Genomic DNA, 27,703 nt, shown 5'->3' with positions numbered 1-27,703 from the left:
GGTTAACTTAAACAACTTCACAGATATCCCACGTCTGAGGAAGTCTCATTTTACAATCATATGTATTCAAACCATGGTTCAATTAACAGGGGAGCTCAGCTGCCCATGAGATGTTTAGGGGGAGCTCTAAAGAAATGGTCCACTTTTAGGTTGGATTAAATTTTCAATATATTAAGGTTCACAAAATAAAAAAAAGTAGAATAGTCAAGAGCCCAGAAGCGAGAGGTTACCACAAGGACCAGGAAGTACAGAACAGGAAATCAACAACACAAGAGATAACGCTACAAAATAAGAGGGAAAATCGTACGACCAAAACCCCATCATGACCGAACGGGGTCGGGTCTTAGCACAGGGGCTTTTTTGTGGTTTAAACAGAAGTCATTAAATGATGATTTAATCTGTGTAACACATGCATTGGCATGGGGATTATTTGTGTTTCTGTCTTCAGACATTTGTTTACAATTTGTATACAATTTCCTCATTTATCTTATGTTTTGTTTTTTACACTTACAAACACATTACTTCTTTCTTATAAGTAAATATTCTAAGGCACTTCATGTGCAAAATTGCTGTGAAATCTGATAGTGAATCAAACAGCAACACCTGCTGGTGATAGAATGAACCGTCAGCTTGTTTACTTAAAATGATGAGAAGTGAAACTTGAAGGTGACTCAATATACTTGAGGTGAGACGCCATTCCAGGCTGACGGACGTCGACTACAAACACGGATCATTAGGATTGTGATCAGTAAAAGGACACGGCTTTGGTGAGTCTTGTTGTTAAAGGATTATTCACACCAGAAGAAATGGCCGAGAGAGATCTTGAAAGTTACCTGACCTGCTACGTGTGTTCAGAGACTTTCAGAGATCCTGTGTCTCTGACCTGCAACCACAGCTTCTGTTCAAGCTGCCTGGAACAATTCTGGGGAAAGAAGAACAACAAAAACTGTCCTGTTTGTAAAAGAAAATCATCCAAAGACTATCTTCCGGTGAACTTCACCCTGAAGGGACTGGCTGAATCCTTTGCCAAGAGACAGAAAATTGGATCACCTAAGACAGAAAACGGAGAGGAGAAGGTGGAGGTGGTGTGTAGTAAACATCCAGAAGAGTCTAAACTGTTCTGTGAGGATGAAGATCGAGTTGTGTGTCCTGTCTGTGAGTTTTCTCTCCACCAGGGTCACAAGGTGGTTCCTATAGAACAAGCAGTCAGAGACCTGAAGGACCGGCTGAGATCTGACTTGGAGTCTCTGCAGGACAAGAGGGACAAACACAAACAAGTGGAGAAAACATACGATGGAATGATTCAACACTCCAAGAAGCAGCTGTTGTCCACAGAGAGACGGATCAGAGCAGAGTTCAACAAGCTGCACCAGTTCCTGAAAGAGGAAGAGGAGTCCAGACTGGCAGTTCTGAGGGAGGAAGAGGAGCAGAAGGGGAAGAGGATCAGCAGAGAGATGAAGATGATCCAGGATCAGATCTCCTCTCTGTCAGACAGTTTCTCTGCCGTTGAAGAAGACCTTCAGAAAGACAACATGCCGTTCCTCAGCAGTTATAAATCCACTCAGACCAGAACCAGAGTCCAGACCTCACTGTCAGATCCACAGCTGGTCTCAGGGGCGCTGATAGATGTGGCCAAGCATCTGGGCAACCTGTCCTTCAGGGTCTGGGAGAAGATGAAGGACATGGTTCACTTCAGTCCTGTCATTCTGGACCCAAACACTGCAGCTGACAATCTCCGTCTGTCTGATGATCTGACCAGGGTGAGACGGGGAGACTCAGACCTGCAGGTTCCTGACAATCCAGAGAGAAGCACAAACTATCCCGTCATTCTGGGTTCTGAGGGCTTCAGCTCAGGGAAACACAGCTGGGAGGTGGAAGTCGGAGACCATCCACACTGGTCTGTAGGTTTGGCAAAAGAGTCACATGACAGGAAGGAAGAGTTACCTGTGATACCAAAATATGGAATCTGTCGTTTATTATATATAAATGGAAAATACATTTATGGCGCTGATAAGACTGTCAGAGTGAAGAAGAGGATCCAGAGGATCAGAGTCCAGCTGGACTATGATGGGGGGAAGGTGTCTTTCTACAACCCTGAAAACATGACTCACATCTGCACTTGCAGAGACACTTTCACTGAGAAACTCTTCCCCAGGTTTGGTATCGGACGAGCCAGTGATGCTAAAACTGCTGATATCAAAATGTGTCAAAGTGAGGTTTCTCTGATGTTCAGGTAGGGAGGTGAGCTCTCAGCAGAAATGGGATGTATGGCTTTTTGAAGGGAGACGGATCTTGTAGATCCGTTTTTAAGGGGTTAACTCATTTTACAATGAATTAGATCAGAATCATTCAAATGCAGACTTCCCATCAACATATATTCTACTGGTGGGAAATCTGAGTTATACTGAGATATTGATTATAATTTACTTTGGTTTTATGCTTCGCCACTTTCACTGTCAGGTGTTTAAAGTGGCGATGCAAATTATTTGTTGACCCGGATTTGAATGAGATGTTTTTCTGTCAAATATTATTGTTTTACCGTTTGTGTCATGAGAAACGTGCATCCAGATGCTGCTGCGTTGTCTTTGGCTCATTTTGTCTTTTTGAGTTTGTGACTCTTTTAACATACTTTACTATGAATTTTGTTTAACATATTATACTATGACTTTTTTTAACATACTTTACTATGACGTTTTTAACATACTTTACTATGACTTTTTTTAACATACTTTACTATGACGTTTTTAACATACTTTACTATGACTTTTTTTAACATACTTTACTATGACGTTTTTAACATACTTTACTATGACTTTTTTAACATACTTTACTATGACTTTTTTAACATACCTTACTATGACTTTTTTAACATACTTTACTATGACGTTTTTAACATACTTTACTATGACTTTTTTTAACATACTTTACTATGACGTTTTTAACATACTTTACTATGACTTTTTTAACATACTTTACTATGACGTTTTTAACATACTTTACTATGACTTTTTTAACATACTTTACTATGACGTTTTTAACATACTTTACTATGACTTTTTTAACATACTTTACTATGACTTTTTTAACATACTTTACTATGACGTTTTTAACATACTTTACTATGACTTTTTTTAACATACTTTACTATGACGTTTTTAACATACTTTACTATGACTTTTTTAACATACTTTACTATGACTTTTTTAACATACCTTACTATGACTTTTTTTAACATACTTTACTATGACGTTTTTAACATACTTTACTATGACTTTTTTAACATACTTTACTATGACGTTTTTAACATACTTTACTATGACTTTTTCAACATACTTTACTATGACGTTTTTAACATACTTTACTATGACTTTTTTAACATACTTTACTATGACGTTTTTAACATACTTTACTATGACTTTTTTTAACATACTTTACTATGACTTTTTTAACATACTTTACTATGACGTTTTTAACATACTTTACTATGACTTTTTTTAACATACTTTACTATGACGTTTTTAACATACTTTACTATGACTTTTTTAACATACTTTACTATGACTTTTTTAACATACCTTACTATGACTTTTTTTAACATACTTTACTATGACGTTTTTAACATACTTTACTATGACTTTTTTAACATACTTTACTATGACGTTTTTAACATACTTTACTATGACTTTTTCAACATACTTTACTATGACGTTTTTAACATACTTTACTATGACTTTTTTAACATACTTTACTATGACGTTTTTAACATACTTTACTATGACTTTTTTTAACATACTTTACTATGACTTTTTTAACATACTTTACTATGACGTTTTTAACATACTTTACTATGATTTTTGTTTAACATATTATACTATGACTTTTTTAACATACTTTACTATGAATTTTGTTTAACATATTATACAATGACTTTTTTAACATACTATACTATGTATACATAAGATTCCTCAACACAGCATGGAAGGTGGGGACATTACTATTAACAAATAAAGTGCTTGCACTTGTCCATCTTGGCAGCTTAAGGAGGATCCTGAATGCATCATTATATGCTACCTGTAGCTTCTTTAGCTTTGCTGTGGTATATTTACACCAGAGATGAGCTGTGTAAAGAGGAGTACAGTAGGCTCTGAAGAGACTAACTTTAACGTCATCCGTGCACATATGGAATCTGCGGGCCAGCATATTGGCCTGAGCATAGAGCTTACAGCACTGACACCGGATGTCATCATCATCACACAGATCCTCATTGATGATGTGACCCAAATACCGTAGTCTCTTAACAACATCTAAAGGGCGGTCAGACAGTAGAAATGAGGGAAACTTTTGCTTCTGATCCTCCTTAGTTTTAGCAATCAGAATGACACTCTTCTTAGGGTTAAACATAATGTCATACTGGGCTCCATAGCTTGAGCACACTTTAAGTAATTGCTGTAGCCTAGCACTGTATGGAGACATGATGACCAGATCATCAGCATATACGAGATGGTTAATGAGACTATCACCTACCATACATCCAGTCTTGCATTGACTAAGCTTCATGGAGAGATCATCCATGTAAATATTGAAGAGGAGAGGTGACAAGATGCCACCCTGTCTCACCCCATTAGTTACATGAAAGGGTGCAGATATACTACTGCCCCATCTGATTTGCATGGTCTGTTGCGTGTACCAGAACTGCAGGATCCTTATCAAGTGAAGTGGGACACCACGCTCTTGGAGTTTGGAAAACAGTTTGCCATGATTGACTCTATCAAATGCTTTTGACGCATCTAGGAAACACATAAACATGGTGGAGTTCTGCTGTCTGTATTTACTAATGATTTCTTTTAGAGCATACACACACTGATCTGTACCAAGCTTGCTTTTAAAACCAAACTGGTTGTCAGCGGTTCCTACATACTCACTAAGCCGATCTAAAAGAATTCTTTCTAGCACTTTAGAAATTATGCTAGCTAGAGCAATAGGCCTGTAGTTATCTATGCTGGAGATTTTTCCAGTTTTGTCTTTAATCACAGGCACTAACAGTACAGACAACATAGAGTCAGGCAGTATGCCATGCATTAATAACCCAGTGAAACACATAGCAAGCAAGACATGTAATCTATGACAGGCATGTTTTAGATGTTCTGCTGATATCTGATCAAGACCACCTGCTTTGTTCATGGACAATTTCTCAATGGCATAGTACACATCATCAGGTCTAATAAACACACTGTTGTTAAAAAGAACATTTCCAGCATAAAATTTCTCACTCTTAAAGGGACTTAGGGCAGGATCAAGAAATAAGACTCAACAGTGACACGACGGCCGTTAGGGTAACTGCAGCCATATGCCAAGCCGGCGCGGGAGCGCGCATGAACTCTTCAGTGCAGCTGATGCTGTGACTCGGTTATTTATTTACTCGCTGTTCACGTGACTGTTTACTACAAGACCTCCGCACATGCCTCCGCGGAACTACGTTGGTAGCATACATCTGCGAACAGCATCATGTCAAGCGACGAAGTAAGTAAACGAGTGTTTATTTTAGTGTAACTTTAGGATGTTTCTTTGACAACATTAGCGCATTCATTCAGCAAAATGACAGTTGTAATGTAAAGTACGTTTACCTTACACTGGCCAAATGGTTACTAAAGTTCAAACTTCACCAGTCACGGTGAATAACGAGCTAGCGATAACCATTGTTTTGTGACTGGTGAGTGAAGCTAATGTGCCTGCCACCAACGTTATGGTATTTGAAGAGCATTTGGCTTTGTGGCTGCAGCTAATTTCTGACTGTGGTAATTACCAACATAGCTAATATTTATAACATTGGATAAAGCTTGCTAACAAGCTGACATAAGTGTACAGTCATTATCATGTAACAGCAGTAGTATGATTCAATGTCTCAAGCCAAGTGTTTTGTGCCAGTGTCACTGAGATAATTTGTGAAACCATTTCCATTATAAGACAATATAAATGGTATGAATAGCACTGATGAAAACAAAGTAAATACAAGAAAAACAGAAATGTCAATATGTCATAACTGGTATTATAATAAGTTGAATCAGAATAAAAATAGCATCAAATAAAATCATAACATCCCTTTGAGGATTACTAAAGTTATTCTTATTATTATTGTTCTCAATGTTTTTGTTTCAGGATTTGGAATTGACTCCGGAAGGAGTGGCACACATGTTCCAGATAGAGGGCAGCCTGCTTGGTGCACCTGCCTGAACTGCCGACGCATGCCAACCCAAATGGAGAACTTGTGCTGTCGGCAGGCTCCGGACCAGTGTCTGAGCAGGAGTGCCCATCTGGAGATGTACTTCCTGGATGAGGGTACACTGCGTCTGGTCAGGATGACGTGGAACGACCTCTTCGCTCTGGAGGACAGCCAAGATGTGGGCAGCGATAACAGAGAGTTTCGGTTTGCTGCCTACCGGCAATTTACGATATGGCAGAATGGGCGTCTGGGAAGAGGGAACCGGAGGCCGATACCGAGCTGCTATGTTATTCGCATCCGGGCCAAATTCCCTGACCCTTTTGCGAATTACACAGGTTACAAGGAAGCTCCATTTAGGGTGCCGGACTGACAATTTCTACAATACCTCAAAAAATAACATTTTTCAGCCAAAGATTTCATCCAAAAATAAAAACCATTTATGTACAGTCTATATTTTTATATTTATTTTCAAAGTTTACAGAAAAACAAAGTATTTTTCAAATTTGCAGTATGTACATAGTTTTATTTTGTATTTATTTTTTATATGTTTATAATAAAATAAATGTCTGGTAAACAAGACGGTCTTCTCTTCTCTTGCTCACATCTCTGGATCATGTAGCTGAGGCCTTTATGGAGAGAAGAGAACAGTAGCGTTAGAACACATACCAATGCTCCAACTCCAGCCATTAGAATATCTTCCCTGTCAAGATAATGTCACCAGTGTAACCAGTGGTGTGTGTGTAGTTGGGAAGTGTGGCTAAATACATGTCAGCACTTCATGTTATTTTATATTATAATATTTTTCAATGTTTTGTCCAAATTCTGAAAAGATTGAAATTCCTGAAAACATACTAACCCCTCAGACACTGGTTCGATTGGTGATAATCGATGAGAGATTTTAGCAGCTGTCCGCTTGCTGGGTGTTGATGTTCTCATCTCCTTACTTCCCTGAGTAGCTGCTTCAGGAGTTTGCTTCTTCTGGTAGCTGGAAAACAGCAATATTTTAAAAAGTTACAGTCTGAGTCAGCAAGCTGGCTGTGACTTTGCTACCTTGGTGTCTTTTCTCTTTGGCCAGAACAACTATGGCCATACAATGTTTGCCTGCAACAATAATAATATGAAAATATGCGTCTCAGTCGTTCGGTAATATTGTGCGCTTCACTTTTACAAACAATTTCTTGCTTTACATACAACGCAATGTATGATGTCTGGAGCAATCTTGTGTGGAAGGTACAACACAAGTAAAAAAAATAAATGCTAAAAGCTCTCTCTCTGAACTTGTTTACATGCGATTGTGCACTTCACGGTTAGCTCTAAATGCCTTTTATTCAGCTACATCACAACAGTATCATCAACACGTCAACACAATAGCCCCTAACACACAGCCTGTAAATACCGTTACTGTACCCCCTAAATACTGTATTTCCCGGGGACGGGAACGAGACGGGAGCCGGTGCTGTGTGTATGATATAGCTTTATCTCCTACACTCACGAAGCAGCCGGGGAGCCGGCTCGCTGTGTGTAGCTAGCGGCTAATATGACTACACAGACACGAACAAATCGTTAGCCTGTTGCTACAGCCAGCTGCTAACGTCACCTCCCGGATAACAGTTGGGCTTTCGGTCCCATATATAAAGGGACATATTTATAACTATTCGGTTTCAGACCAAAGGACCGTGGACAATGCGCAGTCTGTAATTATTCAGTGTTACACAGCGTTGGACTAAGTTACATGTTAGCAGCTAACGCTACTTTGCACTTTAGCTCATTCCGAATCCTCGGTGATCTCATAAGATTTTCAAATCAAGCCGTAAACATGACCTGTAATGTATTCTTACCTGGTTACTAGCCATGTCGGCATCTGTTTTCAGTTCAAATTGAAGCAGCCTCCATGAGTCGAACGCATATCCAATGTTTATCCGGGTGCCAGCCCGGCTTTGGTCATAACTTCGTTTGGACTCACGACTTGCCGCTGATAAAACCTTCGTTTTCTTCTTGGTATTACTTTTTAGTGGACTTTGTGTGGTGGTGGGTCATTTTCCGGCCGAAGCAGAGTCCATTACTACACATACAGTACTTGAATCCACCGCGCTTGTCTTCTTCCGGTCTCCAAGCCGTCGAGTACGCGCATTCAGCGTCATTTGACGTCACGTCCGCCGGACTGCGCGGGAAATTCGGACCACGAATTACAGTACATCATGCAGCACACAGCCTGTTCAAGGCAATGGGGAGATATGTGTGTGGTCTCATTCTTTTTGGTTTTGAACGCTTCATCACCCATTAGCATTAAAAGACTTAAAGTGAATGTTTATTTTTTCACAAATCCTGCCCTAAGTCCCTTTAACACAATTAAAAATGTTACTGTAATGTTTGCTCCAGAGTTCTGCAATATTTTCAGGTCCAGTGACCCCAGCAACACTAGACGGCAAAGGCATCTTACTGTTATTAATAACCTTAACTTCTTTCCAGAAGTCATTGGCATTATTTTGCTGAAGCTTTTTGGCCATGGCGTTCGCCCTCATAGCCTGCTCGTTTCTTTTAATAAAACGCACAGCATACTTGAATCGTGCATTTGCCTGTTTTTTACACTCAACCTCGGGGCCATGTCTAGCTCTCCCTGATAACACCCAGGTTTTTAAAAGCTTCTTTGGCCTCTGCATGGAGCTCAGCCACATATTCATTCCATCCTGGTCATGAATTATGTTGTTTACGTCTTTTGTTGCAGAAACGTTTACCACTTGTTAAAAGAATTTTCCCGTAAACGAATAAATTCACCCATGGAGGAGATCGGAGACATAAGTAAAGTCGACGTCTGACTTGAATCTTGTACAAGAGGAGCAGTTACAGTGCAACAACGTGTGAGGATGCTACAGAGGAAGTGCTCCAATCATTGTTGTGACTTGAGTCTTTTAAAGGCACAGGAGATGACGTGTCACTGACAGTTAACCTTCATGCAGAACAAGACATCATGACTACCAGGCCTCTGGGTCATTCCGTGTCATTTCATCAAATGCCTCCCACCTGACCATCTTAGAATGTCCTGAAAAAATTTGAGTACAAAGACACACTTGTTAATAGGACAAATCCAAAATATCAGGTCTCTACTGTCAACAGTTTTCTCATGAAACATCATTGAATGAAGAGTAGTTTAGACGGTTTTTGGCATCATACTCTGAAAAGCCATTTTTAAACGGCATTATCTGGAAAACTATCTCACCTGTGGCCTTCAAAATTTCTACAGTGTATATCTGTTACTAATAGCCTCCAGACATGGAATATTGGGGGTGTAGCTCAATGATAACCTAGTATGGTAGGTACTTAAAATGAGGCTTGTTGAAATAAAGTAGTACATTTGAAGAGTGGCTGAGCTCCCATTTTTACAGATAAAAGACTTCTATCACTTCTGCCTCTATCTCTGGGGTTAGCTTAAACATTCTACAAAATATGGTCTCTCTTAGATTATTAGTTTCACAGATATTAAGGCTCAAAAATGAAAGACACATCTTTGCCCAACTTCAGAGTCATATTCCAAAAAACTGACAACACGTATCAGGTCCAAACGTACTTTTTTTGAAAGATCATATTCTTGTTAAAATCATATTAAAAAATCAGGAGGGTGTTTTGCCTCATTTTGTCGCAGTGATTTTTTAAAGATCCTGATATTGGTGGGGTTTTTGTGGCTGGTTTTGGTACTGCATGTCCTAATAGCCTACCAGTAAACATCACAGGAGGGCAATTCAAATGTGTTTTTTACCATTTACCAAAGACTTACATGTGACTAAATGCTACTGATAAATTTAGCCTTACGAAAACATTTAAATGTAGCACAGTTGTAGTTACAGAGGCAATAAGTCCTTGAATGTGAGTTAAACATGCTGAAAGCAGCTTTTAATGTCTTAAACCATGAACAAAAATAGCATAATATTGAAGACTGTACATTTTGTCATACTTTAAGTATATAAATTACACAACCAAATCAAATAATAATCTTAATTTGAGCATAAAGATTTTACATTACAGTAGAAAAGTCTCCAAAGTTTGATATTGAATAACAGTTTGTCTCTATGCTCACTGTGAGGGATCACACATTTTTCATCTTTTAGATCCAATTCCTTTGTCACATTCATTAATTTGGCAGTCAGTTTAGAAATTGTCTAATGTACATCTCTGCTCTGTTGTGCTCATCTTTTTTGATGGCATACATGCGCCCAGTTTCTGTAGAGGGAACGTCAAATCTTGCAATTCTATGCTGCAGTGGAACATTGCACATCTTCTCTTCTTGGCCAGTAGAAACTCTTGGCAGGGCCATGTGGGTGCATGAACTGAACCAGTACATCTTCATCTTGATCTGAAACATCTCTGATACTTCCTATCCACCATTTCTGATCATAACTCACATATTGTCTCATAGTGAGCATAGAGACAAACTGTTATTCAATATCAAACTTTGGAGACTTTTGTACTGTAATGTAAAATCTTATGCTCAAATTAATATTATTATTTGATTTAGTTGTGTAATTTATATACTTAAAGTATGACAAAATGTACAGTCTTCAATATTATGCTATATTTGTTCATAAGACATTAAAAGCTGCTTTCAGCATGTTCAACTCACATTCAAGGACTTATTGCCTCTGTAACTACAACTGTGCTACATTTTAATGTTTTCGTGAGGCTAAATTTATCAGTAGCATTTAGTCACATGTAAGCCTTTGGTAAATGGTAAAAAACACATTTGAATTGCCCTGCTGTGATGTTTACTTGTAGGATAATAAGACATGCAGTACCAAAAACGGCCACAAAAACCCCACCAATATCAGGATTTTAAAAAATCACTGCGACAAATTGAGGCAAAACAAAAATGGGAGCTCAGCCACTCTTCAAATGTACTACTTTATTTCAAAAAGCCTAATTTTAAGTACCTACCATACTAGGTTTTCATTGAGCTACATCCCTGATATTTCATGTCTGGAGGCTATTAGTAACGGATATACTCTGTACAAATTTTGAAGGCCACAGGTGAGATAGTTTTCCAGATATTGCTGTTTAAAAATGGCTTTTCAGAGCATGATGCCAAAAACCGTCTAAACTACCCTTCATTCAATGATGTTTCATGAGAAAAGTATTGACAGTAGGGACCTAATATTTTGGATTTGTCCTAGTAACAAGTGTGTCTTTGTACTTGAATTTTTTCAGGACATTCTGAGATGGTCAGGTGGGAAGATTTTCAGAAATTAGATGAAATGACACGGAATGACCCCTCTGATAACATTTAGGTCAGCCATGGGGATACTAAAGTAATAAACAGTTCAACACATAAAGCTGTAACCTGAAAAAAACTTTAAGACATGAGGTTATACAAAATTCTTATAACACCACTACTGATAAGACAGTTTACAATCTTCTCATACATTATACAGAGACCTTTACTATGATTCTGGTCATTACAGTTAATGTCATCACATAGGATAGCAGATGGTGTCACGATCTGTGTTTTTGTCATGTTCTGTTTCATTGGTTTTGATTTCCTGTTTTATTTTGCCCTCAGTGTCAGTTCCTGTCTCGTACTTCCTGGTCTTTGTTGTTTCCGCTGTCTTGACTCCCCCACCCTCTCGTGTTGATTACCATGCCTGCCCTGATGTGTTTCACCTGTCCCTCGTCAGCTCCCTGCCTCCCTGTGTATATAGTCTGTGTGTTTCCCCTGTCTCTTGTTGGTTCATTGTCAATGTCGTTGTCGATGTTGCTGTCGATGTTGCTGTCACTGTCGCTGGTCATTGTCTTCCCCTGCATGCTGCACCACGTCTCGTCTTGGATATTTTTGTACCTCTTCCTGCCTCCCGTGTCTCTTCGTGTTTTGGTTCCTTTTTGTAAGTGTTTCTTTGACGGTCATGTTTTTGCCTTGGTGGTTTTTGGTTGATACTTTGTTCTGGTCTTAGTTCTTGTTTTGTTTTTAGTTTATTATTTAAATAAATCTTTCTTTTCTACTGCATTTGGGTCCTCACCTCCTTTTTCGAGTCCACGTCTTGTCCAAACCTGACAGAATGAACCAACCCTAAAGGACCCAGCAGAAGCAAACTATGGACTCAGCAGCCTTTTTTTTTATGTGGCTCAACACATGAGCTTCGGGAGGCGACCTACAGACTCCAGTGTCTCCAGGCCGAACACAGGCATGCTGAAGGAGAGGAGGAGAGGCAGTCGACCCTGGCGAGGGCCATGGAGCTGGTTTCTGCCAGCCAGTGGCTCAGGGGCTCATTGCCTGCCTGGGTCAGGGGCTTTCTCTCAACCCCTGAACTCCGGCCATCCTCCGCAGCCACGCTACCAGCTCCGTCCACAGTCACAGCCAAGCCACCAGCCCACGCCTCGGTCACAGCCAAGCAACCAGCCCATGCCTCGGTCACAGCCGCGCCACTAGCCCATGTCTCGGTCACTGGTCTTCAGTCGACGGTCCGGTCGACACCTGCCATTGGTCTTCAGTCGGCGGTCCGGTCGACACCTGCCAGTGGTCTTCAGTCGGCGGCCCGGTCGACGCCTGCCAGTGGTCTTCAGTCGGCGGCCCGGTCGACGCCTGCCAGTGGTCTTCAGTCGGCGGCCCGGTCGACGCCTGCCAGTGGTCTTCAGTCGGCGGCCCGGTCGACGCCTGCCAGTGGTCTTCAGTCGGCGGTCCGGTCGACGCCTGCCAGTGGTCTTCAGTCGGCGGCCCGGTCGACGCCTGCCAGTGGTCTTCAGTCGGCGGCGCGGTCGACACTCTCCAGTGGTCTTCAGTCGGCGGCCCGGTCGACACTCTCCAGTGGTCTTCAGTCGGCGGCCCGTCCGTCACCAGTCCCGGCGGAGGATCGCCCGGCACCAGCCCAGACGGGACCGTCCCACACCTGCTCCTCGCAGCCTATTGGGGGTTCGCCTGTCACCCATTCCTGTTCCTACGGGGGGCCGTCCCACGCCTGCTCCACACAGCCTTCGGGAGGTCCGCTCGTCACCCGTTCCTGTTCCGACGGGGGGCCGTCCCACGCCTGCTCCACGCAGCCTTCGAGAGGTCCGCTCGTCACCCGTTCCTGTTCCGACGGGGGGCCGTCCTACGCCTGCTCCACGCAGCCTTCGGGAGGTCCGCTCTTCACCCGTTCCTGTTCCGACGGGGGGCCGTCCCACGCCTGCTCCACGCAGCCTTCGGGAGGTCCGCTCGTCACCCGTTCCTGTTTCGACGGGGGGGGCGTCCTACGCCTACTCCGAGCAGCCTTTGGGAGGTCCGCTCGTCACCCGTTCCTGTTCCGACGGGGTTTGTCCTACGCCTGCTCCACGTCACCTTCCTGATCGGCCCCGTCGGCTAGGTCGCCCTCATGCCTGGCCTCCTGAGCCGTCCTGCCCGCTAGGTCGCCCTCATGCCCGGCCTCCTGAGTGGTCCCGCCCGCTAGGTCACCCTCATGCCCGGCCTCCTGAGCGGCCCCGCCCGCTGGGGCGCCCTCATGCCCGGCCTCCTGAGCGCTGCCCCCAGACCCCCTCCACCCACCCTACGTATCTTTACGAGTCCATGTCTTGTCCGAACCTGACAGATGGTATATCAACATTACTAAGACAATTATCAGTCAATAACTTGTAATGCCAGAGATCCTTTTCTGACATCCTTGCCCAGTCTAGTTTCTCACTTAGATCATGGCTATCAAGGCTGGACAGTTCAGGTAGGCTCTCAACATTTAACATCAATGAAACAGGTACATGATCGATTGTAGCCATCTCATACATTATTTCCACCTTCTCTAAACAGTCATGAGCATCAGCTGTACATACACAGTGATCCAGCCAGGATGTTGTATGCCATGCTTCACTTGTGTATGTGTAGCTATCTACAGGCAAAAGCACCTTGCTGGAGAGAACCAGCTTGCTGTCTTCACAGAACTGCACTAGGTGTTGGCCAAACAAGGATTTCTTGTCTGAGATATCAGCATTCATGTCACCCACAATACATATACAAGTATATGCATTTTCCTTAATAAACGAGCTTATGAAACCAAGCCTGTTAATATATTCATACTCATTTGTATTACATTGTTACGTCCCGGTAGGGCTAGGGGATGACGGGAGTAACATAGTAAATAAGAAACGGGACGTAAAGGAAACAAAGGAAACGGTAGCAAGAATGTGGAACAAAAACGGCTTTATTGCCCCCAAATAGAAATAGTATCAAGCTTAAACAGCTCTGAGTCGCAGCAAAAACACACTACGCAGTAGCTCTGGCTCTCCGGCTTCTGGAGATCAGCTCTCTCCTCTCTCCGTCACGGGCCTCCGTTCAATGACATCCACAGCCTCTTTTATACACAACTTAATTGTGACGCAGCTTCAGGTGTGCGATCCACACACACCCACCCACGAGGAGGGGGAGGACGAGGGCGTCACCTGAGGGGGTGAAAGGAAAAACACAATACAAGAAACACACCCAGGGCATTTCAGCACTGGGGGCTGTAACACTCCCTCCCATAAAAACAAACCACGTTTGTTGAGCCATACACCTGACAAAACAATTAAACCTTCACTACAGACTACTCACACACGTGTAGACCTTTGTCACAGGTCACACTCACCTGGTAACAAAGAATGTTCATGCTAACCATATGCAAGACCGTAACGCCGATTGGCAGCACAAACAGACTCATCACCTTAACCCCGAGACAGTGCATCTGCAACAATGTTGTTGGCCCCTTTCTTGTGACACACACGGATGTTATAACCCTGTACCAACAGAGCCCAGCGCATCAGGCGCTGATTGTGGTTGCGCATCTGCGCCAGGAACACAAGGGGGTTATGGTCAGTGTACACAAGTACAGTGGAGGGACTCGAGCCCACATACACTTCGAAGTGTTGAAGAGCCAGGAGCATGGCAAGCGTCTCCTTCTCTATTGTAGAGTAGTTGAGTTGGTGGCGTTTAAACTTAATGGAGAAATAACACACAGGATGACTTATGCCACCATCGCCATCCTGTAGTAGGACAGCACCTGCACCTGATGCACTTGCATCAACCTCGAGTTTGAATGCTTGAGAGAAATTAGGGGCTGCCAGGACAGGGGCACTGCAGAGCAGAGACTTGGCTGCCTCGAACGCGCTTTGACACCCTTCACTCCACACAAAAGGCACAGCAGGGCTGCATAATTTGGTAAGTGGGGTTACCACGACAGAGAAGTTACGGCAGAAACATCGATAGTAACCGGTCATGCCAAGAAACCGCCGGAGTTCACGTCTGGTGGATGGAATAGGATAGGACAACACCGCCTGGACCTTAGCATCTACCGGCCGGACTTGGCCATGATCTACTTGCTTCCCCAGGTAGGTGACGGTGGCTTTAGCGAATTCACACTTCGCTAGGTTCAGCGTCAGGGATGCTGTAGCCAGTCGCTGGAACACTTCAGACAAGGTGGCCATATGCTCTGCCCATGAGTGAGAATATACCACCACATCATCCAAGTAAATTTTACAGGCTGACACATCCCCCAACACCAGGTGCATCAAACGCTGGAAGGTAGCAGGGGCGTTCCTCAAACCAAAGGCCATTACATTATACTGCAAAAAGCAGTCTGGTGTGACGAACGCCGAGATAGCCGACGCCCTGGCTGTTAAAGGGACCTGCCAATATCCTTTGAGAAGGTCTAATTTTGTGATGATGGAGGCAGGACCTATACTATCGATACAATCCTCCATCCGCGGCAACGGAAAAGAATCCGGTACGGTAACAGAGTTGACTTTCCGGAAGTCTGTGCAGAAGCGCGGCGTTCCATCGGCTTTAAGAGCAAGCAAACACGGGGAGCTCCAGGGGCTGCTGCTGGGCTTAGCTAGACCATTTTCTAACAGATATTCGGCCTCCTGTTTCATCACCTCCCTCTTTGGGAGTGGGCAGCGATACGCATGCTGCTTGATCAGGGCAGCAGAGCCAACATCAATGTCATGAGACAACACATTGGTACGAGAAGGCACATCACCAAACAATGAGGGGTGTGAGTAAAGCAGCTTTACCACATCACTGCGTTGCCTGTCAGACAGGTAGGACAGATGAGAGTCAATGTCTGCCAACATGCTAGAGTTACTCAGCCTACCAGATTGTTCCCCATCACTTCGCTCCTCTAAACCATCATCACCCAGGTAGCCGGTGGAGACCAACGAAACGGCGCCCCCACCAGGAGCTGTAGTTGTTGGAACCGGCTCCCCTTCCCTCTCAGGGACATCTCTGGAAAGAAAAGGCTTTAGCATGTTCACATGGCATAACCGCATTTTGCGTCTTCGTTCAGGCGTCAAGATTATATAATCTGTGGGTGACACCTGACTTTTAACTACATACGGGCCACTAAATTGTGCACGAAGAGCCGCACCAGGCATGGGCAACAGGACTAATACTTTATCACCAGGACTAAACTGTCGCACCACTGCCTTCTTGTCAAACCGCCTCTTCATGCCACTTTGAGAGGCGGCGAGTGCTTCCCTTGCCAGGGTAGAGGCATGCTGTAAGCGCTCCCTACTCTGGGAGACAAAATCCAGCACATTCATCTTTTCCGACTCCAACATAAATTTCTCTGTTAACACTTTTAATGGGCCACGCACATTGTGCCCGAACACCAACTCAGCTGGGCTGAAACCAAGCGATTCCTGTTTTGCATCTCTGATGGCAAACAGAACAAACGGGACGCCCTCATCCCAGTTCTTACCAGTCTCATGGCAGTATTTTCTCAACATCGATTTTAAGGTCTGGTGCCACCTCTCAAGCGCACCTTGTGACTCGGGGTGGTAGGCACTGGACACAGCATGTGAGATGCCCAACGATCGCAATGTTTGCTTAAACAGGTTGGATAGAAAGTTAGTTCCCTGGTCAGTCTGCACCACTTTTGGCAGACCGAATGTTGTGAAGAACTTAGTTAAAGCTCGGGTGATAGCTGGAGCCGTGATCTTCCTTAGAGGAATTGCCTCTGGGAAACGGGTGGCAACACACATTATAGTCAACATAAATTCATTACCCGACTTGGTACGAGGCAACGGACCCACACAGTCCACAATCACACGTTCAAATGGCTCACCGAACGCTGGAATAGGGTGCAGAGGGGCTGGAGGCACAACCTGATTTGGTTTCCCCACAATCTGACAGGTGCAGCAAGTCTTACAGTAACGTGCTACCCCCGCCTTCATACCCGGCCAAAAGAAATGTTTGAGAATGCGATTATGTGTCTTCGTGACTCCTAAATGACCAGACCATAAGTGTTCATGTGCCAACTCCATTATATGATGTCGATACTCCAGAGGAATGACAATTTGATACACTGTGTTCCAGTCCTCCCCACACACATCTGGCTGTGAAACCCACTTACGCATCAAGACACCTTTATCAACAAAGAATGATTGCCTCACCACACCTTCACCAGCGTTGTGCTCCACTGCAGCAAAACATTTTTCCAGGGATGGATCACTTTTCTGAGCATCAATCAGTGCCTTACGTGTTAGCGGCAATGGGTCTGTAGATGCAGGCACTCTGGCTTTAGGTTCCCGGAGGGTACAATCCACCATCCCACCAACAGGGGGCAACCTATCCTCAGCTAGGGCAGAAGCAAACATTGAATCACACAGGTCAACATCTTTAGCCTGCTTAACAAACTGCGCTCGAGTGAGCACATTAGCAGTAAAAACTCCTGGATGGTGCTTAGCTAGGTCATCAGGCTCAGACTGAGGAAGGGGACTCACAACCACTTCTGGTAATGGAAACACTTTACCCCCAGCCACATCATTTCCCATGATAAGGTCGACCCCATCCACAGGAAAACTAGCACGAGCTGCTATTGGGAAGAAACCGGTTATTAACTGGCACTGCACTTGAACTATGTGGAGGGGGGCTGGTACAAACCCCATCTCAATTCCTCTGACCACCGCACTCACATCGCAGGCCGACTCGGCACCCAAAGGCAGCACCTTTGAGAGGATGAGGGACTGTGAGCAAGCAGTGTCCCGCAGCACGGTGACAGGACGCTGGTCCTCAGCTTTTCCTGTGAGGGAAACATGAGCTTGGAAAATGAATGGTTTAAAACACTCATCAGGCACACCTAAAGCATTAGGCAGCTCCACCACGGAGGCTGTTTTAATGAGCCCAACACCTTTGGGCTGCCCCGCCCCCGACGCCTGACGTTTACGCTTCAGGGACTGGCAGTCAGCCACCACATGACCAGGTTTATGACAAAAAAAACACAACTTTTCTGAATTACCCGCTACCGCCCGCGTCACAGAGGTTCCCGTCCCCGGCACATCAGTTGGAGTTCTGAGAGCCGCACTAGGGACATACTGTTTTACAAACGCCGGTTTATGGGTAAGAGCAAACTCATCAGCAAAATACGCGGCCTGCTGCAGAGTGGCCACCTTTTGCTCGTTCAAATAAACAACAATACGGTCTGGCAAACAATTCTTAAATTCCTCTATCAACATAAGTTCACGTAGAGATTTCAGATCGTCAGCCTTGCACGCAGAACACCAGCGGTCAAACAGAAGCACCTTCTCCCTCCCGAAATCAGCGTATGTCTGGCTAGATGTTTTTCTGAGGTTTCTAAACCTCTGTCTATACGCCTCAGGCACGAGTTCATACACACGTAGAATTGCGCTTTTGACTTTGTCAAAGTTAAGACCATCCTCCACGGATAGAGAAGCACAAGCCTCCTGAGCTTTTCCTGTTAGCTTACACTGGAGTAATATAGCCCACACATCCTTCGGCCAGTGTAAAGCACCGGCGAGACGCTCAAACGCAGTTAAGTAAGACTCAACCTCACTCTCACGAAACGGGGGAACCAACAAAATATTCCTACTCACGTCGAAAGGATGATTTGATGAGCGGACACTACCCGGAGAACTGACCGTCTCCTTCTGCAGCTCCAGTTGGCGCATTTTAACCGCAGTGTCAGCCTCTAAACGCCTGAGCTCCAACTCCTTACGGAGCTGAAACTCCCGTTCTTCCCTCCTCTCCTGCTGGTCTAACTGAAGACGAGCTATCCGGAGCTTTAGCCGAGCATCTACCTTCGAACCGGGAGTTGACTCAACCGAGAGTGGTTCAAACCGAGGCAAAGTGAACGGCTTCAGCTCCGGCCCAACTCGCCCTACCTCAGGAGTAGGATTTACTGGACTTGACCGTGCCGCCTCCCCCAGCCGAGGAACGGAGCGGCCGACGGCCGGGAGCTCTGGCGAGCTGGAACGGTCCTCGCCGGCGGCCAAGTTAGGAGGATCCGACCCAGGTACCACCAACACACCTTGCTCCACTAATCGGGTAAGAACAGACGCTTTAAGCTCTCCCTTCACCCACGCCGTTGAAACCGGCAATTCATATTTCGCCGCTATCTCGAACAAATCGCGTTTTTTACACAGCTCGAGCTTCTCCACCTTGGGATTAGCCACAAACTCATCCAACACAAATGTCGCCATTCTCACTATTTAAACGAACAACAAAAAACACCTAGCCACCGGCTAGTTCAGAGCAGCACGCTCCTCAAACAAATTACAGCGGGTCGCGATCGCTAAAACAAAATCCAGTAGGCTACTGACGTCCGACACCACACACACAATCCTTACCTGTCCAACTGCGCGACAACCAACTCCTCAGATCCTACCTATTTTGACTTTACCTGTATATCTTCTGGAGCGTGCCGGGCTCGAGGCGACTTTAAAGACTAACTATCAGCGGCCGAGGCCCTGAAACGCCTGCCTCCGACAGGGAATGTTATCCCCGCCCAGGATTACTCCGAAAATAAAAAAGACAAAATAACAAAAGAGTGCCCGATGGAAAGGCTGGTGAACAACCAGGCTGGACACTCCCCTAATCTCACCTGAGGAGCAGTTACATGCACAGTTGAAATGGCAAAACAAATGACACACCGGACGACCAGCACTACTCACCACCACAGACTGTGGGTGAAAAACGCTTCCAGTTTTCTCCGGCTCCTAAACTATCCCGGACAAGCCCCCAAATATGTTACGTCCCGGTAGGGCTAGGGGATGACGGGAGTAACATAGTAAATAAGAAACGGGACGTAAAGGAAACAAAGGAAACGGTAGCAAGAATGTGGAACAAAAACGGCTTTATTGCCCCCAAATAGAAATAGTATCAAGCTTAAACAGCTCTGAGTCGCAGCAAAAACACACTACGCAGTAGCTCTGGCTCTCCGGCTTCTGGAGATCAGCTCTCTCCTCTCTCCGTCACGGGCCTCCGTTCAATGACATCCACAGCCTCTTTTATACACAACTTAATTGTGACGCAGCTTCAGGTGTGCGATCCACACACACCCACCCACGAGGAGGGGGAGGACGAGGGTGTCACCTGAGGGGGTGAAAGGAAAAACACAATACAAGAAACACACCCAGGGCATTACAGCACTGGGGGCTGTAACATACATTCATAAAGAGTATACACATTTAAGATAACAAAAGCTTTATCATTATGTACAATTTTGATGGCAATGCCCCAGTCAATCTCAAGCCTAGATAGATAGATAGATAGATAAGCTTTATTTCGGTGTCACTCCACAACACACAATAAAAATCCAGAGACAATATAAAAATACAGTATTGATTACAAAATGACCCGTTCCCCCTTGACAAAATTAAAAGTGTTGGGGACCACTCAAAAAGAGAGTTGTGAGACACCAACTAATAAAAACATGAATAGAAACGCACATTATGGTACCATACAAACAAAGCAAAACAATTATTTTATGAACTGGAACTCATAAGAGACAGTCTTCTATTGAGGATGAGGTGGCAGGCTTTGGCACATTCATTAATACAATGTTTACCAGCTAAAATGACACACAATTTATTCATATCATCAAAATCATTCAAATTAAAATAAAACTTCGAAAGTGTACTAAATAGATCAGCACGAATGTCCGTATAAGTAACACAGTGCAAAAGAACATGGGCTTCTGATTCAATGGAGCCAGAATCACATAAAATACAGTAACGTCTCTCCAATGGGGTGTTTGTGTATCTACCGGTTTCTATCGCTAAAGGAGCGACTCCACATCTAAATTTAGCAAGGGAACTTCTATGTTGTCTTGAAAGTATATTCTTTACATAATGCTCTGTCTCAAATGTACCCTTAAATAGGCAGTAGGTGCGTAATTTATTCCCTTCTGGTTTATTTATTAACTGTAGCCATGAGTCCTCATCTGCCTTTGACACAGCCACATCAAAACATTTAAGGTCGTTACTAGAATAAAGCATATCTGTACAAGCAAGATGAGGTAAATTCATAGTACTGAAAAAGGTTTTTACCGTTTGCATATAATTTTTTACATTTGTCAAATGAGCCGCCCACTGAAAAACACGTTTACATAATCGACTGTCAGACATTCCACAGAGTCTTTGCCAGTTTTTAAAAATACAGGACCACTGATGTTGCCATGGGGTTTTCCAGCCCATGTCACCTTGTATAGCAGCATTTGGGGTGTATTTACCCACACCTAGATAGAATCTACATGCTCTATTAAACACAGCATTAATAGGAGAATAACTTTTGTATCCCCAGACAGCAGCAGCATAGGTCAAAATAGGCAAACTTAGCTATGATTGCACCTAGGGCTCTATTCGCATGCATTGCTAAATTCTTGACAGTTTCATTATAATCTAGAAATTCTGTTAACATCAAACCCAGATATTTATACTCTTTAGCTGTTGCCAAAGTAAACGAGCCGCAGGAGAAACTAAACTCAGACAGGGGCATTGATGGATTTCTAAAGTGCACCACCTTGGTTTTATCAGGATTTACATTCAATTTCCAGTCCTGACACCAACTATGAACAAAATTAAGCATCTCCTGAAGCCCCTCCTCAGTTTCAGAAATCAAAACAATGTCATCTGCATATAACAGAATGGATATTTTTTCGTTACCAATAGAGACACCTTTATCTAAGGCCTTAATTGCTAGAGACAGATCGTTTATATACCTAATATAGCCTAATAACCGTGATCAGTGGATCGTATTTCTTGTGCCAAAGTATGGCCACTCCCCCAGGAATTCTGCCCCTCAGGATACCGGTGCTTAGATCTGTTGTAGACTCCCCTGCTCCATGGAAGTCATTATTAACAGAGTTTAGTTGATCTAAATCCTGCTTCGCTAAAAACGTTTCTTGTATGCACAAATGTCAGTGTTCTCCAAAAGCTTGTCAATTACGATTCGCTGCGCTTTGTCCCCTGCCCCATGTCCGAGGCGCAGGCCATGCGAGTTGTATGACACAACTCTAATACCCGTCATTGTAGACACAGACATATCTAAATTTCAGTCCCGTTCTCAGACGCCACTTTCCTTGCAAACTCATCCACTGGGCCTGCAGCAGCCCTGGGTTTGCGCGCCTCAAAGAAGCGCCTCACAAAAGTCCCTTCTGGCCACAGCTGCGGTTCATACATTTCACCCACCTCTCTGCATATGGCGGTTACTTTGAATGAGCCGAAGCGTGCATGTACAGTGTCTATCTTTTCACAAGTGACATCACGGCCTAGCTTTTCTTTCAGGTAAATAGCTAGTGTGTCCGGCTCCAAGTCAGGCGAGAAGCGTGTAGCGAAAACACTCACCGACTTTGTTGTTATGGCTTGTATGCTCCCCCCAGCACAAGATCCAACAATCCCGGTTCTCCTCTTCTCTCTGGAGGGGTTCAGGTGGGGTTTGGACTGCGTAGTAGATTTCCCAGTGGCATATTTTAATTGGCAATGTGAGTGTGAATGGTTGTTTGTCTCTACATGTCGGCCCTGCGATAGACTGGCGTCCTGTCCAGGGTGTACCCTGCCTTCGCCCAATGACAGCTGGGATCGGCTCCAGCCCCCCCGCGACCCTGAATACTGGATAAGCGGTAGAAAATGGATGGATGGATGGATATTTTAATTGGCGACCCTCCGTCACAACACGGGTCCATTTAGGTGATATTGCAATGCCATTGTCGCCCGTGGCTCCCTTTGCTGCGCTTCTCCCGCCAGGTGCAAGTGTAGCACAGTCTGAACTCCGGCTAGATGTCTACTCGCTGCCGCCGGCCTGGTTCACCTCACACGCCCGTGGAGTAGCCACAGTCACTCCGCTCGAATCAGGCTTTTTCGATCGCACACAGACGTTGTCTTATATCCACCGTTACCGCACGTAGATCCTCACAGGCACTTGTCTGAGTAGACATAGCCTGCTTCATAACTGTGACCTCCGCGCTAAGATGTTCAATTCTGCTAAACAGGCAGGACACATCCGGGCTATTAAAAATCACTGGCGGAAGTTCGTCGAGGTAATGAGACACGAAACGAGGGATGTTTTCACCAACCTCAGTTTGTGTATTTTAGTGCCCCTTTGTGTATCACATTGCGCTGGGTGCTTGGGTAGAGTTCAAACAGCACCTTCTTGGAGTTCTCAATCCACTCAGATCCGAAGTGGTTCACAGCCATTAACACAATGTCATCTTGACTCAGGGTTTTCATTTTGACAACAAGAAAGTTTAAAAGTTCGTCTTCCAGAATAACTTTCCCACTGGCAGTTGTGTATATATCAGGTTTTGATCGGATTCTCACTCCACCAGCGGCACCTCTACCTACCGCTGCTGCCATTTTGGACACCATGCTCTTGGAGATATACTATGACTTTATTAACATACTTTACTATGACTTTATTAACATACTATACTATGACTATTTTCGACATACTATACTATAACTTTTGTATTATTTTTTTCGACATGCTATACTACAACTTTTTTAAACATACTGTACTATGACTTTTTTGGAACTTATTTCATAACTTTTTTGTGACTCTTTTTCATGCCACATTAAAACGTAGTTTTGTTCTTGTAACGCAGAGTGATCTAATAAGATTCAGTCATGTTCAAATTTTACACCACCAAATGCAGATTCATGAATATGCTAATATTTAATGTGCGATTTGGTACTGCTTTTGTTGTCTGATGGTTTTGAAGCATCTAGTTCAGCATTGTGTCCATCGTCATCTTGGATTTTGGCCGATGCCATCTTGGAATTTTTTGCAACCAACCAAGTGAAGAGGGCCGTTCATAGTGATAGTGTAACAAACTGTTGACTGGTGTTGTCTGAATTGTTGTTGTGTTGTGTGATTTGCTGTTGTGGTTTGCCCTTCAGGGCCACCGTAGTATCTACTGGTGATAAAATGATATGTCAGCTGTCAATGATTAACTTAAATGATGGGAAGTGAAACTTGAAGGTGACTCAACGTACTTGAAGTGAGACGCCATTCCAGGCTGAAGGACGTCGCCTACAAACACGGATCATTAGGATTGTGATCAGTAAAAGGACACGGCTTTGGTGAGTCTTGCTGTTAAAGGATCGTTCACACCAGAAGAAATGGCCGAGAGAGATCTTCTTGAAAGTTTCCTGTCCTGCTACGTGTGTTCAGAGACTTTCAGAGATCCTGTGTCTCTGACCTGCAACCACAGCTTCTGTTCAAGCTGCCTGGAACAATTCTGGGAAAAGGCGAACAACAAAAACTGTCCGGTTTGTAAAAGAAAATCCTCCAATCACCATCCGCTGGTGAACTTCACCCTGAAGGGACTGGCTGACTCCTTTGCCGAGAGACAGAAAACTGGATCACCTAAGACAGAAAAGGGAGAGGAGAAGGGGGAGGTGGTGTGTAGTAAACACCCAGAAGAGTCTAAACTGTTCTGTGAGGATGAAGATGGAGTTTTGTGTCCTGTCTGTGAGTCTTCTCTCCACCAGGATCACAATGTGGTTCCTATAGAACAAGCAGTCAGAGACCTGAAGGACCGGCTGAGATCTGACTTGGAGTCTCTGCAGGACAAGAGGGACAAACACAAACAAGTGGAGAAAACATATGATGGAATGATTCAACACACCAAGAGTCAGCTGTTGTCCACGGAGACACGGATCAGAGCAGAGTTCAACAAGCTGCACCAGTTCCTGAAAGAGGAAGAGGAGTCCAGACTGGCAGCTCTGAGGGAGGACGAGGAGCAGAAGGGGAAGTGGATCAGCAAAGAGATGAAGGTGATCCAGGATCAGATCTCCTCTCTGTCAGACAGTATCTCTGCCGTTGAAGAAGACCTGCAGAAAGACAACATGCCAGAACCAGAACCAGAGTCCAGACCTCACTGTCAGATCCACAGCTGGTCTCAGGGGCGCTGATAGATGTGGCCAAGCATCTGGGCAACCTGTCCTTCAGGGTCTGGGAGAAGATGAAGGACGTGGTTCACTTCAGTCCTGTCATTCTGGACCCAAACACTGCAAACTCCATTCTCTGGCTGTCTGATGATCTGACCAGGGTGAGACGGGGAGACTTAGACCTGAAGCTTCCTGACAATCCAGAGAGAAGCACTAACTATCCCGTCATTCTGGGTTCTGAGGGCTTCAGCTCAGGGAAACACAGCTGGGAGGTTGAGGTGGGAGACCATCCTTTCTGGTCGGTAGGTTTGGCAAAAGAGTCACATGACAGGAAGGGAGAGATATTTGCTTCACCAGAATATGGAATCTGGCGTTTATTATATAAGAATGGAAAATACTTTTATGGCAATGGTGAGACTGTCAGTGTGAAGAAGAGTCTCCAGAGGATCAGAGTCCAGCTGGACTATGATTGGGGGAAGGTGTCTTTCTACACCCCTGAAGACATGACTCACATCTGCACTTGCAGAGACACTTTCACTGAGAAACTCTTCCCCTGGTTCAGCATCGGACGAGCTGGTGATGCTAGACCTGCTGATATCAAAATGTGTGAAAATGAGGTTTCTGTGATGTTCAGGGAGGGAGGTGAGCGCTCAGCAGAGATGGGATGTATCGTTTTTTGAAGGGAGACGGATCTTGTGGATCCGTTTTTAAGGGGTTAACTCATTTTACAATGAATTAGATCAGAATCATTCAAATGCAGACTTCCCATTAACATATATTCTACTGGTGGGAAATCTGAGTTATTCTGAGATATTGATTATAATTTACTTTGGTTTTATGCTTCGCCACTTTCACTGTCAGGTGTTTAAAGTGGCGATGCAAATTATTTGTTGACCAGGATTTGAATGAGATGTTTTTCTGTCAAATATTACTCTTTGTTTTACCGTTTGTGTCATGAGAAACGTGCATCCAGATGCTGCTGCGTTGTCTTTGGCTCATTTTGTCTTTTTAAGGTCGCCACTCACTTCAAAGGAAGTAGGTCATCCTCCTTGTTGAGACGGCGGTGGTTCTGAGGCTCTCACGTAAAGGCAGTGTGGACGACTCAGATGACGTCATGCGATATTTGCATATCAAACAAGCACCGCACCACCTGTACTCTGCTGCACTCCTCCCCTTGTGCCTGTTCTCCGTTTCACTCAGAAGCAAAGGAGGAGCTTGTGTGTGCATTAAAAAAAAAGAAAAAAAGCTACTCCATTCCCATCGTTCGTCTTAAAGAGCCGATCAATAGATTCGGTACGTTCGTGAACCTCTCATCTCCAGTTCTTCATAGTGGTGCTCGTCGTTTATTCAGATTTAAAAATGAATGTCAATCATCCTGATTTACTGAATGTTGATGTAAGAATCTCCGTTATCTCTCTACCAAGTGTGACTGTTGATTGTCAGACAGATTCTATATACCACTTTAGTTTCAGGCATACGAACAAACTCCTTATTTGTCTTTTCTTTGACTGTAGAACATCCTGCAGAAATTGTTTGATAATATTTCTCTTCTGGGTATAAATCCACATGAGAGCAGCCCAAATCTGCAAGAACACTAAAACATGTCCATGAAATTCATGTAAAGATTGTGTGGATTAGTGCTGCAACTAGATTGTTTCATGTCATTCATTTGTTGATGGTTTTAATCAATAAAGTATCAGAAAATTGTGATAAAATACAAAAAAACGAGTCATTTTGTGTATTTTTTTCTTAAAACATTATTGTAACGTTTAATAATAGTTCATGTTGGCACTGATATGTTTGAGTAAGTATAGCTGGAGGTTAATTAAACAACTTCACAGATATCCCACATGTCTGAGGAAGTCTCATTTTACAATCATATGAACTGTTGACTGACTCGACCTCGTCTCTTGTGGATGTTGAAGTAGAAAGATGGCCAGCCGTGGTTCCTTTTGATCTTCATGTCTAACATGAATCTTTCCTGTCTCGTTACCGTACCATCTGCCTGTTTGTGAATTTTCAACATGCTATGACTTTGTTTTTGGGGTAAAATATTGACCATGTCTTTTTATGACTGTTTTGGACTCACTACACTCAGACTTGGCAGCACAAGCAATACCAGAGATTTTTAGTACTTTTTCATAATTTTTAATAATTGTTTATGAATTTTGTGGTTCAACTTATTTTGTGAATTTTCGACATGCTATAGTATGACTTTTTTTATTCGGGGGTAAAATTTGACCATGGCTTTTTATGGCTGTTTTGGACCCATGACACTCAGACTTGGTGGACAAGTGGTTAGAGCGCATCCTGTGTACACATATACGCAGCCGACCCCGGTTCGAATCCTGGCCAGAGTTCCTTTGTTGCATGTCA

The 27,703-nt window shown here is 44.0% G+C and overlaps 1 protein-coding gene and 1 long non-coding RNA gene across 3 annotated transcripts; one reads left to right on the top strand and one right to left on the bottom strand.

The window, feature by feature from the left end:
- Window positions 1-697: 697 nt before the first annotated feature.
- On the top strand, window positions 698-26,007 carry LOC311032217 (nuclear factor 7, brain-like; the record flags this gene model as incomplete). Its single annotated transcript, XM_084038852.1, has 2 exons — window positions 698-1,905; window positions 25,634-26,007. Exons 1-2 carry the CDS (start codon window positions 807-809, stop codon window positions 26,005-26,007), a joined length of 1,473 nt encoding a protein of 490 aa, XP_083894978.1. The 5' UTR covers window positions 698-806.
- On the bottom strand, window positions 6,386-8,328 carry LOC311032419. Of its 2 annotated transcripts, none has more exons than XR_014599180.1 (3): window positions 8,059-8,328; window positions 7,077-7,205; window positions 6,386-6,846 (listed from the first exon to the last, which is right to left on the bottom strand). It is a non-coding gene; the product is annotated as an uncharacterized lncRNA (long non-coding RNA). The 2 variants fall into 2 exon arrangements; XR_014599181.1 differs by lacking the exon at window positions 8,059-8,328 and adding an exon at window positions 7,617-7,879.
- Window positions 26,008-27,703: the final 1,696 nt, after the last annotated feature.

The sequence above is a fragment of the Eutrigla gurnardus genome, assembly GCF_963514095.1.
Source record: "Eutrigla gurnardus genome assembly, chromosome: 21".
NCBI classification, from domain to species: domain Eukaryota; kingdom Metazoa; phylum Chordata; class Actinopteri; order Perciformes; family Triglidae; genus Eutrigla; species Eutrigla gurnardus.
Note: the sequence above shows the minus strand (reverse complement) of the source record. Positions and strands in the feature narration are given on the sequence as shown.